Here is a 13,923-nt window from a genome sequence, read left to right on the forward strand (position 1 = left end):
GGCCAATCCACCCTAACCTACACATCCCTGAACACTATGGGTAATTTAGCATGGCCAATCCACCCTAACCTGCACATCCCTGGGCACTATGGGTAATTTAGCATGGCCAATCCACCCTACCCTACACATCCCTGAACACTATGGAGTAATTTAGCATGGCCAATCCACCCTAACCTGCACATCCCTGAACACGATGGGGTAATTTAGCATGGCCAATCCACCCTAACCTACACATCCCTGAACACGATGGGGTAATTTAGCATGGCCAATCCACCCTAACCTACACATCCCTGAACACGATGGGGTAATTTAGCATGGCCAATCCACCCTAACCTACACATCCCTGAACACTATGGGGTAATTTAGCATGGCCAATCCACCCTAACCTGCACATCCCTGAACACGATGGGGTAATTTAGCATGGCCAATCCACCCTAACCTGCACACCCCTGAACACTATGGGTAATTTAGCATGGCCAACCCACCCTAACCTACACATCCCTGAACACTATGGGTAATTTAGCATGGCCAATCCACCCTAACCTACACATCCCTGAACACTATGGGTAATTTAGCATGGCCACTCCACCCTAACCTACACATCCCTGAACACTATGGGTAATTCAGCATGGCCAATCCACCCTAACCTGCACATCCCTGAACACTGTGGGTAATTTAGCATGGCCAATCCACCCTAACCTACACATCCCTGGGCACTCTGGGTAATTTACCATGGCCAATCCACCCGAACCTACACACATTTGGACTGTGGGAGGAAACCCATGCAGTCAGGGGGAGAATGTGCAAACCCCATGCTGTCAGTCACCCGAGGGTGGGATCGAACCCGGGTCCCTTGCGCTGTGAGGCAGCGGCGCTAACCACTGAACCACCGCGCCAGGCCTTCTGGGTTTCTGCAGAGTTCACAAATAAACAGACAGGCAGGCAACCAAGTGAGGCTTCCAGTCAAGGCTGGTTGTTTATTCTTGAGTCGCTATCTCTGAAACCCGCGGATACTTGTTCACTGTAGGGGGATACTCAGTCTTGTGGTCCCCTTCGGCCCTGACTGCGGTGAGCCGGGCTGGGCTGGGGCCCGCGAGGTGGGGGGGGGAACCGGATCGACACGGCCAGGAGTCCTGCGCTGGGATGGAGGTCGCCTCGCTCCCGAGGTGAGGGGAACCCGACCGGGACTGGGGAGGCACAGCCAACTGTCAGAGAGAGCCTGACTCCACCTCCCGGGACAGGGACAGCACGGGGTGTAGAAGCTACGTTTCTCCCTCCCGGGCCTCCCGGTCAATTAGCCGGACGGAGCCTCGAGGGTCGGCGGAGGCTGAAAGCGCAGGGGCAAAAGGCAATTGGCAAGTTATTCTGCCAAAACAACGACCCCATCTTTCCCAGGTCAACAAAATGGCCGCCATACAGCCAACTCCAGGTCAAAGGACAGCAACCTTGCTATAAATAGAGCTCACTGACATGATTTCCTCCCTAAACCTATGTTACATGCAAGAGGGGAAAGGGTTGTACACGTTCCTAAAGGTATTGGGGTTGTCCCTTCTCCCTTACGCTCTGTTGCCCATGGCGATGGAGCCCAGGCCTTTACGAGGCCCCGTTGGGCTTCTTCTTCCTCTGGAAGCGCCGGAACTGGCCTTGGATGGCCAGGGCTGCTTTCTCCGTCTCGGGGGCAGTCAGGTCAATGTCGATCTCCTCTTCGACCTTGGCGCTGGGCCCCTGGGCTTTCTCTGTGGGCACGGAGAGAGAAGGGAAAGGTCAGAGGTCAAGTCTCAGGGACGCCTCGCCCAGGCCTGGGGCTGCGTTCTTGTGTGCACCAGCCCCTCCTGACCTCCCAACAATCCTCGTCCCTCGAGATGATCCCAGACCCGACTTTGGTCAAAAGGGAGGGATGGAGGGTGGATGGACAGGAGCCAGTGGCGCATTGCAGCGGAGACTGTTTGACATCGCGGAAGATGGTGTCCCTCTCTGAGGTAAAGGGGAAGAGTGCTTAAACAATGCACGATGAAATTCTAGTCAATTCTCAGCAGGCACAGAGCCATACAGCATGGAAACAGACCCTTCGGCCCAACCCGTCCATGCGAGACCAGATATCCCAACCCAACCTAGTCCCCACCTGCCAGCACCCGGTCCATATCCCTCCAAACCCTTCCTATTCATATACCCATCCAGATGCCTCTTAAATGCTGTAATTGTACCAGCCTCCACCACATCCTCTGGCAGCTCATTCCATACACGTACCACCCTCTGGGTGAAAAAGTTGCCCCTCAGGTCCCTTTTATATCTTTCCCCCCTCACCCTAAACCTATGCCCCTCTAGTTCTGGACTCCCCCCACCCCAGGGAAAAGACTTTTATACGTCTGATATCTGTCAGAAGATTGACAGATGAACAGATTCAAAAACAGCTTCCTCCCTGCTGGCATCAGACTTTTGAATGTTGATCACAGTCTGCACCCGCTCTGTGGTTCTAACACTGACCTGTGACCTCCATTCTGCACAGCACACAAAATGACACTTGTCACTGTACCTGGTCACGGCAGAATAATAAATCAAGCTCAGCTCAAAACGCAAACACAATGCAAGGGGGCATAGCTTTAAATTAAGGGGGGGTAGGTATAGGACAGATGTTAGCGGTAGGTTCTTTACTCAGCGAGTCGTGAGTTCATGGAATGCCCTGCCAGTAGCAGTGGTGGACTCTCCCTCATTATGGGCATTTAAGCGGGCATTGGATAGGTATATGGAGGATAGTGGGCTAGTGTAGGTTAGGTGGGCTTGGATCGGCGCAACATCGAGGGCCCAAGGGCCTGTACTGCGCTGTATTCTTCTATGTTCTATGTTCTCTCTGCTCCAGGGGAAAAACAGCCCCAGCCCCCTCCCTGTCGCTCAAACCTGCCGACTGTGTTGGGAGGAGAGTGCAGTGATGATTGAGGGGTGGCTAACGGTGGGCGATCTCTCCAACCCCCAACCTCATGGTCTGTGGGGAGCTGGGGCAAATGGGATAGACTGAGATGTCATCAGGATAAAAACTGGATATACCTATCGCACTGTTTGAAGGGTTCTTGTTATAAGTCTCAGCATCTCCAGCGAGGAACTGCAAAATAAAACAAGACAGCGTCTTACTAAGTCGGGCCGCAAGACAGTTATCATCACAGTCTAGAATCGGAAGAAATAGGGGAGAATAACAGAGAAAACACGAGGGAGTTACAGACTGGAGTCTAATCGAGGGGTTCAGGTTGTGTTATATACACAATAACAGATACCCCGGGAGTGAGTTACAGACTGGAATCTAATCGAGGGGTTCAGGGTGGGTTATATACACAATAACAGATACCCGGGAGTGAGTTACAGACTGGAATCTAATCGAGGGGTTCAGGGTGGGTTATATACAGAATAACAGATACCCCGGGAGTAAGTTACAGACTGGAATCTAATCGAGGGGTTCAGGGTGGGTTATATACAGAATAACAGATACACGGGAGTGTGTTACAGACTGAAATCTATTCGAGGGGTTCAGCGTGGGTTATATACAGAATAACAGATCTTGGGAGTGAGTTACAGACTGGAATCTAATCGAGGGGTTCAGGGTGGGTGAGATACAGAATAACAGATACCCCGGGAGTGAGTTACAGACTGGAATCTAATCGAGGGGTTCAGGGTGGGTGAAATACAGAATAATAGATACCCGGGAGTGAGTTACAGACTGAAATCTATTCGAGGGGTTCAGCGTGGGTTATGTACAGAATAACAGACACCCGGGAGTGAGTTACAGACTGGAATCTAATCGAGGGGTTCAGTGTGGGTTATATACAGAATAACAGATACCCCGGGAGTGTGTTACAGACTGGAATCTAATCGAGGGGTTCAGGGTGGGTTATATACAGAATAACAGATACCCGGGAGTGAGTTACAGACAGGAATCTAATCGAGGGGTTCAGGGTGGGTTATATACAGAATAACAGATACCCGTGGAGGGAGTTACAGACTGGAATCTAATTGAGGGGTTCAGGGTGGGTTATATACAGAATAACAGATACCCGGGAGTGAGTTACAGACAGGAATCTAATCGAGGGGTTCAGGGTGGGTTATATACAGAATAACAGATACACGGGAGTGTGTTACAGACTGAAATCTATTCGAGGGGTTCAGCGTGGGTTATATACAGAATAACAGATCCTTGGGAGTGAGTTACAGACTAGAATCTAATCGAGGGGTTCAGGGTGGGTGAGATACAGAATAACAGATACCCCGGGAGTGAGTTACAGACTGGAATCTAATCGAGGGGTTCAGGGTGGGTTATATACAGAATAACAGATACCCGGGAGTGAGTTACAGACTGAAATCTATTCGAGGGGTTCAGCGTGGGTTATGTACAGAATAACAGATACCCGTGGAGGGAGTTACAGACTGGAATCTAATCGAGGGGTTCAGGGTGGGTTATATACAGAATAACAGATACCCGGGAGTGAGTTACAGACTGAAATCTATTCGAGGGGTTCAGCGTGGGTTATGTACAGAATAACAGATACCCGTGGAGGGAGTTACAGACTGGAATCTAATCGAGGGGTTCAGGGTGGGTTATGTACAGAATAACAGATACCCGGGAGTGAGTTACAGACTGAAATCTATTCGAGGGGTTCAGCGTGGGTTATGTACAGAATAACAGATACCCCGGGAGTGAGTTACAGACTGAAATCTATTCGAGGGGTTCAGCGTGGGTTATATACAGAATAACAGATACCCGGGAGGGAGTTACAGACTGGAATCTAATCGAGGGGTTCAGGGTGGGTTATATACAGAATAACAGATACCCCGGGAGTGAGTTACAGACTGGAATCTAATCGAGGGGTTCAGGGTGGGTTATGTACAGAATAACAGATACCCGTGGAGGGAGTTACAGACTGAAATCTATTCGAGGGGTTCAGGGTGGGTTATGTACAGAATAACAGATACCCCGGGAGTGAGTTACAGACTGGAATCTAATCGAGGGGTTCAGGGTGGGTTATATACAGAATAACAGATACTCAGGAGTGAGTTACAGACTGGAATCTAATCGAGGGGTTCAGAATGGATTCTCTGATCCACTCCCTTTAGCTTACACTTTCTCTCTATCTCAGTCTCAAACACATTCTCTCCGTCCAAGCTGTAGCTCTCTCTCTCTCCTTCACTCACACTCTGTCCCTCTTGCCTGTTGTCTCTCTGCGTCTATTTCTTCCGCTCTTCCTCCCTGGGGCTCTCTAATGAATGAGTCAATTAGTCACGGATTCAGTGCAGACATCTGTCCTGGCCTCCCCTGGCATTGAGACGCACGTCCCGATGGGAGACTCTCTGCTGCCTCAGTGAACAAACATCCCCCACTCCCACAAGCACACGACTCATCAGGGAAACGGGCAAAACGCTGTGTTTGTTCCATCAGCGAACACTCCCAAACAGGAGCGAGTGATAAATCAGGAAAGGGACACGGGTGACAATGTCCATCCCTCTCCGATAGGGGTTTCGTGCAAATGGGGAGACGGTTCACCCCTCAGCACAGACCCTCTGACAGTGCGGCACTCCCTCAGCACTGACCCTCCGACAGTGCGGCCCTCCTTCAGTACTGACCCTCCGACAGTGCGGGGCACCCTCAGTACTGACCCTCCGACAGTGCAGCACTCCCTCAGTACTGACCCTCCGACAGTGCGGCGCTCCCTCAGTACTGACCCTCCGACAGTGCGACGCACCCTCAGTACTGACCCTCCGACAGTGCAGCACTCCCTCAGTACTGACCCTCCGACAGTGCGGCACTCCCTCAGTACTGACCCTCCCACAGTGCGGCGCTCCCTGAGTACTGACCCTCCGACAGTGCGGCACTCCCTCAGTACTGACCCTCCGACAGTGCGGCACTCCCTCAGTACTGACTCTCCGACAGTGCGGCACTCCCTCAGTACTGACCCTCCGACAGTGCGGCTCTCCCTCAGTACTGACCCTCCGACAGTGCGGCCCTCCCTCAGCACTGACCCTCCGACAGTGCGGCACTCCCTCAGTACTGACCCTCCGACAGTGCGGCACTCCCTCAGTACTGACCCTCCGACAGTGCGGCTCTCCCTCAGCACTGACCCTCCGACAGTGTGGCCCTCCCTCAGCACTGACCCTCCGACAGTGCGGCGCTCCCTCAGCACTGACCCTCCGACAGTGCGGCGCTCCCTCAGCACTGACCCTCCGACAGTGCGGCGCTCCCTCAGCACTGACCCTCCGACAGTGCGGCACTCCCTCAGCACTGACCCTCCGACAGTGCGGCCCTCCCTCAGTACTGACCCTCAGACAGTGCGGCACTCCCTCAGTACTGACCCTCCGACAGTGCGGCACTCCATCAGTACTGACCCTCCGACAGTGCGGCACTCCCTCAGTGCTGACCCTCAGACAGTGCGGCACTCCCTCAGTACTGACCCTCCGACAGTGCGGCACTCCCTCAGTACTGACCCTCAGACAGTGCGGCACTCCCTCAGTACTGACCCTCAGACAGTGCGGCACTCCCTCAATACTGGCCCTCTGACAGTGCGGCCCTCCATCAGCACTGACCCTCCGAAAGTGCGGCCCTCCCTCAGTACTGACCCTCCGACAGTGCGGCCCTCCCTCAGTACTGACCCTCCGACAGTGCGGCCCTCCCTCAGTACTGACCCTCCGACAGTGGGGTACTCCCTCAGTACTGACCCTCCGACAGTGCGGCGCTCCCTCAGCACTGACCCTCCGACAGTGCGGCCCTCCCTCAGTACTGACCCTCAGACAGTGCGGCACTCCCTCAGTACTGACCCTCCGACAGTGCGGCACTCCATCAGTACTGACCCTCAGACAGTGCGACACTCCCTCAGTACTGACCCTCCGACAGTGCGGCACTCCCTCAGTACTGACCCTCAGACAGTGCGGCCCTCCCTCAGTACTGACCCTCCGACAGTGCGGCACTCCCTCAGTACTGACCCTCCGACAGTGCGGCACTCCCTCAGTGCTGACCCTCCGACAGTGCGGCACTCCCTCAGTGCTGACCCTCAGACAGTGCGGCACTCCCTCAGTACTGACCCTCCGACAGTGCGGCACTCCCTCAGTACTGACCCTCAGACAGTGCGGCACTCCCTCAATACTGGCCCTCTGACAGTGCGGCCCTCCATCAGCACTGACCCTCCGAAAGTGCGGCCCTCCCTCAGTACTGACCCTCCGACAGTGCGGCCCTCCCTCAGTACTGACCCTCCGACAGTGGGGTACTCCCTCAGTACTGACCCTCCGACAGTGCGGCGCTCCCTCAGTACTGACCCTCCGACAGTGCGGCACTCCCTCAGTACTGACCCTCCGACAGTGCGGCACTCCCTCAGTACTGACCCTCTGACAGTGCGGCGCTCCCTCAGTACTGACCCTCCGACAGTGCGGCCCTCCCTCAGTACTGACCCTCTGACAGTGCGGCGCTCCCTCAGTACTGACCCTCCGACAGTGCGGCACTCCCTCAGTACTGACCCTCCGACAGTGCGGCGCTCCCTCAGTACTGACCCTCCGACAGTGCGGCCCTCCCTCAGTACTGACCCTCCGACAGTGCGGCCCTCCCTCAGTACTGACCCTCCGACAGTGCGGCACTCCCTCAGTACTGACCCTCCGACAGTGCGGCGCTCCCTCAGTACTGACCCTCGGACAGTGCGGCACTCCCTCAGTACTGACCCTCGGACAGTGCGGCGCTCCCTCAGTACTGACCCTCCGACAGTGCGGCGCTCCCTCAGTACTGACCCTCCGACAGTGCGGCACTCCCTCAGTACTGACCCTCCGACAGTGCGGAGCTCCCTCAGTACTGACCCTCTGACAGTGCGGCGCTCCCTCAGTACTGACCCTCCGACAGTGCGGCGCTCCCTCAGTACTGACCCTCCGACAGTGCGGAGCTCCCTCAGTACTGACCGTCCGACAGTGCGGCCCTCCCTCAGCACTGACCCTCCGACAGTGCGGCACTCCCTCAGCACTGACCCTCCGACAGTGCGGCCCTCCCTCAATACTGACCCTCAGACAGTGCGGCACTCCCTCAGCACTGACCCTCCGACAGTGCGGCCCTCCCTCAGTGTGTGGAACGTGTAGTGTTGGAGAGACAGTTGAGCTGTTTCGGAGTGGGGACTGCATGTTGTTGTCGGAGCGGTGAATGTGTGAGAGGTGACAGGCTGTGTCGGATTCTGTCTGGATTGACCGTTCCCCCTCTCTGTCTCTGTCCTGATCTGCCTCTCGATGCTGGTGTGTTCCTTGCTCGTCCTGTCCATCTCTGCCTTCCCTTTTCACACTATCCTTCACCTTCAGTCTCTTAGCCTGCGCCTCACCCTCACACCTTCTCTCCATCTCTCTCTGTGTCCCCATCTCTTCCGCACTCTCTCTCTTTCTGTCTCCTGCCCCGTGCTCTCTCTGTCCTTCACTTTCTGTGATTGTCTATCTCTTCCTGGTTCTCTGTTTTGGTTATCTCCTCTCCGTGACTCCCTCTCTGTCTTTTTCTTGTCCCCTTCTCTGTGTGTTTCTCTTTGTCTGTCTGTCTGTCTCTCTCTCTCACAGACCCTCTGACAGTTCCTCCCCACCTTCTCATTCTCTGACTCCAGGAATAACTCTCTATACAAGTGACTTTGTGTCTCTCAGTCTCCAGCTTGACACTTGTCACTTTGTCTCTCTTGTTGAATTGTTCTTGGTCTCTATCTCTGTCTCTGTTTTATTCTCTCTGTCCAGCTCTCTTTCCCTCTCCTTCCCTGTTTCTGTATCACCCCCTCTCTTTTTCTGTCTCTCTTTCCGTTTCGTTCTGTCCATGTGTCTCTGTTTCTCTCTCTTCCTCTCGCACTCTCTGTCTCTGCATCTCTCTCTCTCTCTATGTCTCTGTCTGTGTGTCTCTCTCTGTATCTCTCTCTTTGTGTGTGTCTCTGTGTCTGTCTCTCTGTCTCTGTGTGTCTCTCTGTCTCTCATTCGCCCTGTCTCTCTCACCCTCTGTCTCTATCTGTATGTGTCTGTCTCCCGCTATTGCTCTCTGTCTCTATATCTCTCTGTGTGTGTCTCTCTGTCTCTCTCCAGCCCTCTCGCTGTCTGTGTGTGTGTGTCTCTGTCTCCCGCTATCTCTCTCTCTCTGTCTGTCTCTCTCTCTATCTCCCTCCCTATCTCTCCATGTGTGTGTGTGTGCGCACCTGTCTCTCTCCAGCCCCCTCTCTGTCTCTGTGTGTCTCCCTGTCTCCCACTATCTCTCTCTGCCTCTATCTCTCTATGTATGTGTGTGTCTGTCTCTCTCCATTTCCCTCCCTATCTCTCCGTGTGTGTGTGTGTGTGTGTGTGTGCGCCTGTCTCTCTCCAGCCCCCTCTCTGTCTCTGTGTGTGTGTCTCTATCTCCCGCTATCTCTCTGTCTCTATCTGTGTGTGTGTCTGTCTGTCTCTCTCCATCTCCCTCCCTATCTCTCCATGTGTGTGCGTGCGCGCCTGTCTCTCTGTCTCTCTCCAGCCCTCTCTCTGTGTGTCTATCTCTCTCTCTCTCTGTGTCTGTCTCTCTCCATCTCCCCCTCTATCTCTCTGTGAGTGTGCGTGTCACTTCGTCATCCTGTGATTCCATCACTGTCACACCCCATCCTTCCTGGGTCACCTTGTCCAGTCTGAGCCTCCAAGCTCCCTCGGTGTTACCTTGTTCATGTTGTCTCCGTGTCCTGGTCCAGCACTGTCGGTTGAAGGAGAATTCAGCTCTTGGAGCTGGCTGGCTCTCTCACTCACGGCAGTCTCTCTCACACACACACACACACTGACTGCTCACTCAAAAGCTGTGAATCCTGCGCTTAAACAGCTGCATCAACACGGTTCAGTGAATGGGGAGGAGAGAGGAACATGCACAGTCCCAGTCAGCACTCATCCAACCAACAGGGAGAGAGGATGGCATTCCATCAACATTAATCACAGATTCACATTGACTCACACACACACACACCGGGCAGTCTGTGCCCCCTATCGGAGGGGGATTAACCCCCTCACCCACCCTCTCCCCATTTACACACACACCGGGCAGTCTGTGCCCCCTATCGGAGGGGGATTAACCCCCTCACCCACCCTCTCCCCATTTACACACACCGGGCAGTCTGTGCCCCCCATCGGAGGGGGATTAACCCCCACACCCACCCTCTCCCCATTTACACACACACCGGGCAGTCTGTGCCCCCTATCGGAGGGGGATTAACCCCCTCACCCACCCTCTCCCCATTTACACACACACCAGGCAGTCTGTGCCCCCTATCGGAGGGGGATTAACCCCCTCACCCACCCTCTCCCCATTTACACACACCGGGCAGTCTGTTCCCCCTATCGGAGGGGGATTAACCCCCTCATCCGCCCTCTCCCCATTTACACACACACCGGGCAGTCTGTTCCCCTGAGAGTTGTCCTGAGCGCAGTTGGTGAGATGGAGGAACAGGGATTAGGCGGTGAAAGAGGAAGGGGGCAGGTCGTATGGGAAGCCTTTTGGACTCTCCCCCCCCCCCCCCCCCCCCCCCCCCAACCCTGTGCCACGTGCAAGCGGGTACGAGTGGAGGGGACGGCAGGTGAGTGTGTGGTTGGGAAGGTGGTACAGGAGGGAGTTCCTGGGGCACAGGGAGCAACTCTGGGGAGGATGGCGCATTTCGAAGCTGGGTTTGTGGGGGGCGGGGGGCGGGGAGAGGGGGATGGAGTGTTGTTCGTAAACAGATCTCCCCGTGAGCCAATCTGCCCCTTCCCATTTTGGGAGGGCTTTAACCTGACCAGGCGAGAGGGGAGAGTGTGTCGGGGGGCATTGAGAGAGGATAGGAGAGGTGGGTCCACGCAACACCTCCTGGGTGTGGGGAAGGCCACTCACCCCAGCACAGAGGAGAGGGAGTGAAATCGAGGCCCTTGGACTGAGGGAGAATGCCTTGAGCTGGACGTCGGGGGGGATGGGCATCGACATGGATTCACGGGGTGAAGGAAATGAGAGCGGGGGGGGGGGGACTCCCAGGTGCAGATTTCCACCTGGAAACACGACGGTGTGGGAAGGCCAGGGCCCAAGGACGGGCAAGACGGGCCGTCGCATATTTCCGGGAAGGGCGCATTCCGTGAAGAAGTGGCAGAAAGGGGGGATTGGCCGCGTTGATCATGGAGAGCATTGTAGGGATGGGGAAAGGGAACGTCTCCGGAGGGAGGGGGGGGGGGGTTTAAGGACAGAATCCATTTGGAAACAGCGAAGGGATAAAGAGGGTCCAACGATGTTACCCGGTGTGGCTAATAGACCACTAACTGGGGGGGAGGGGGGAGCAGTTCTACCGCGATGTCAATGTTCTTAGGCAGTTATAACAGGGAAAGGGCTTCAAATACCCAAATATAAGTCCATACGCAGAGGGACAGCACAGAAACAGGCCCTTCGGCCCTCCACGTCGGTGCTGACCATTGTTCTATTCCCTCTATTCCTGACCTGTTCACACGTTTGTCTAAATGTGCCGTATATGTTGCTATTGTATCTGTTCCTAACCCCACCCACCTCCAGCGTGTTCTAGGCACCCACCATCCTCTACAAGGTTACCCCTCAGCCTCCGACGCTCCAGGGAAAACAGCCCCAGCCTGTTCAGCCTCTCCCTGTAGCTCAGACCCTCCAACCCTGGCAACATCCTTGTAAATCTTTCAAGTTTCACAACATCTTTCCGATAGGAAGGAGACCAGAATTGCACGCAATATTCCAACAGTGGCCTAACCAATGTCCTGTACAGCCGCAACATGACCTCCCAACTCCTGTACTCAATACTCTGACCAATAAAGGAAAGCATACCAAACGCCTCCTTCACTATCCTATCTCACTGTGACTATACATTCAAGGAGCTATGAACCTGCACTCCAAGGTCTCTTTGTTCAGCAACACTCCCTAGGACCTTACCATTAAGTGTATAAGTCCTGCTAAGATTTGCTTTCCCAAAATGCAGCACCTCGCATTTATCTGAATTAAACTCCATCTGCCACTCCTCAGCCCATTGGCCCATCTGGTCAGGATCCCGTTGCAGTCTCACTACACCTCTCGTAATTTTATCGCCCTCTATCAGATCGCCCCCTCAGCCTCTGTCGTTCTGGCGAAAACTATCCAAGTTTATCCAGCCTCCCCTTCCAACTCATGCACCCCAGTGCAGCTAACAGCCTGGTAAAAGCCCTCTCCAAATAAGGTGGTGACCTGAACTGTCCACAGTACCCCTTATGTGGCCCAAGTGAAGTTTTCTCCAGCTGCAGCATGACTTGCTAACGTTACTACTCAATGCCCCTTCCTGCTTCCCACCTTCTGCCCTTGTGCTGCCATTTTCGGGGAGATAGGATGTTTCCGATCGATTGTTGACACAGACGGATAACAACGCGCAGGGACTGGACGGGATTCATCCAGAGAGTTGGAAGGAAATGAGGGGAGAAGTTGCAGCTGCGCTGGCCACAATATTTCGGCCTTCCCTGGACTGAGGCGGTACTGCCAAGAGACTGAAAACATTCCTGATGGAGGGCTTTTGCCCGAAATGTCGATTCCCCTGCCCCTTGGATGCCGCTTGACCTGCTGTGCTTTTCCAGCGCCACCACACTCTGGTCTCCAGCATCCGCAGTCCTCGCTTTCTCCTGAGCGAACTTGACAGCCTTGTCGAAGAGAAGATAGTCCCGGCAATGACAGGCCCAGTTGGGTTATCGTTCGTGGGGGGTGGGGGTGGGTTAGCTTCAAGAAGTGTGGGGGATGGTTTCGGAGCTTTCAGGTGACTGTAAACCTGGGAGGTGGAGAATGTGGGACCGCGAAAGAACGTCAGTGCGGTGGGCAGGCAGGAGAGGGGGAGGGGGGGGGGTAAGGCAAAACGCAGCAATGTGTGAGCTAATGGATGGAAAGGCAACATTAACTCAAGGGTACAGTCCGAAAGCAGATGAGGGAGCGACGTGTAACTGCGCGCTGATCATTGAAGGTGGCAGAGAGAGAGAGAGAGAGAATCAACTAAAGCGGAACACAAGGACATCATGTATCGGAGCAAGATCGGGCCATTCAGCCCATCAATACTGCTGTGCCATTCTGATTGTGGCCTGATGGTTTCTCATCCACCGTTCTCCTGCCTTCTCCCCTGTAATCCTTGATCCCCTTTACCAAGAACTCTGTCTCAGCCACACTCAGTGTCCTGCCCTCCCCAGCCCTCAGAGTCCCACAGATTCCCCACCCCCTCCACCGAAAGGAATTCCTCCCCATCTCAGTTCCAAGGGGTGGTCCCTTCACCCTGAGACGGTGCCTAGTCCCTTCTACTGGTGGATTAGATTAGATTACTTACAGTGTGGAAACAGGCCCTTCGGCCCAACAAGTCCACACCGCCCCGCCGAAGCGTAACCCACCCATACCCCTCCATTTACCCCTTACCCAACACTACGGGCAATTTAGCATGGCCAATTCACCCTAACCTGCACATCTTTGGACTGTGGGAGGAAACTGGAGCACCCGGAGGAAACCCACGCAGACACGGGGAGAACGTGCAAACTCCACACAGTCAGTCGTCTGAGGCGGGAATTGAACCCGGGTCTCTGGCGCTGTGAGGCAGCAGTGCTAACCACCTTCCCCATGTCCCCTATCGGTATTCTGGAAGTTTCAATCCGATCTCCACCCCCACATCCTTCTCAAACTCCATCGAGTACAGACCCAGAGTTCTCAGCCCTTCCTCATATGACAAGCCCTTCATCCCCGGGATCCCTCTTGAAACCCTCACCCACACGCAGGCCGCAATATTTCAGCCTTCCTTGGACTGAGGCGGTAGTGCCAAGAGACTGTGAATAGTTGGGGGTCCCATCGCAGACCCCTGTGGGACATCACCAGCTGCCTTCCTGAAAAAGACCCCTTTGTCAAAGGCCTTCCTGAAATCCAAATAGGTCACATCCACTGGCTCCCCTTTGCTCATGACCTCCTCAAAAAATTCA

General features: G+C 54.7%; 1 protein-coding gene across 1 annotated transcript; it reads right to left on the bottom strand.

Moving 5' to 3' along the window:
* Positions 1-1,005: 1,005 nt before the first annotated feature.
* On the bottom strand, positions 1,006-9,794 carry LOC148138290 (Purkinje cell protein 4-like protein 1). The gene is made up of 3 exons (XM_087981599.1): positions 9,646-9,794; positions 3,043-3,097; positions 1,006-1,736 (listed from the first exon to the last, which is right to left on the bottom strand). The coding sequence occupies exons 1-3, from the start codon at positions 9,652-9,654 to the stop codon at positions 1,594-1,596; spliced, it is 207 nt and encodes a 68-aa protein (XP_087837725.1). The 5' UTR covers positions 9,655-9,794; the 3' UTR covers positions 1,006-1,593.
* Between the last annotated feature and the right edge of the window lie 4,129 nt (positions 9,795-13,923).

Source organism: Chiloscyllium plagiosum, unplaced genomic scaffold (assembly GCF_037043375.1).
Source record: "Chiloscyllium plagiosum isolate Xiang-an unplaced genomic scaffold, Cpla_swu_hap1 HiC_scaffold_40, whole genome shotgun sequence".
Lineage (NCBI taxonomy): Eukaryota > Metazoa > Chordata > Chondrichthyes > Orectolobiformes > Hemiscylliidae > Chiloscyllium > Chiloscyllium plagiosum.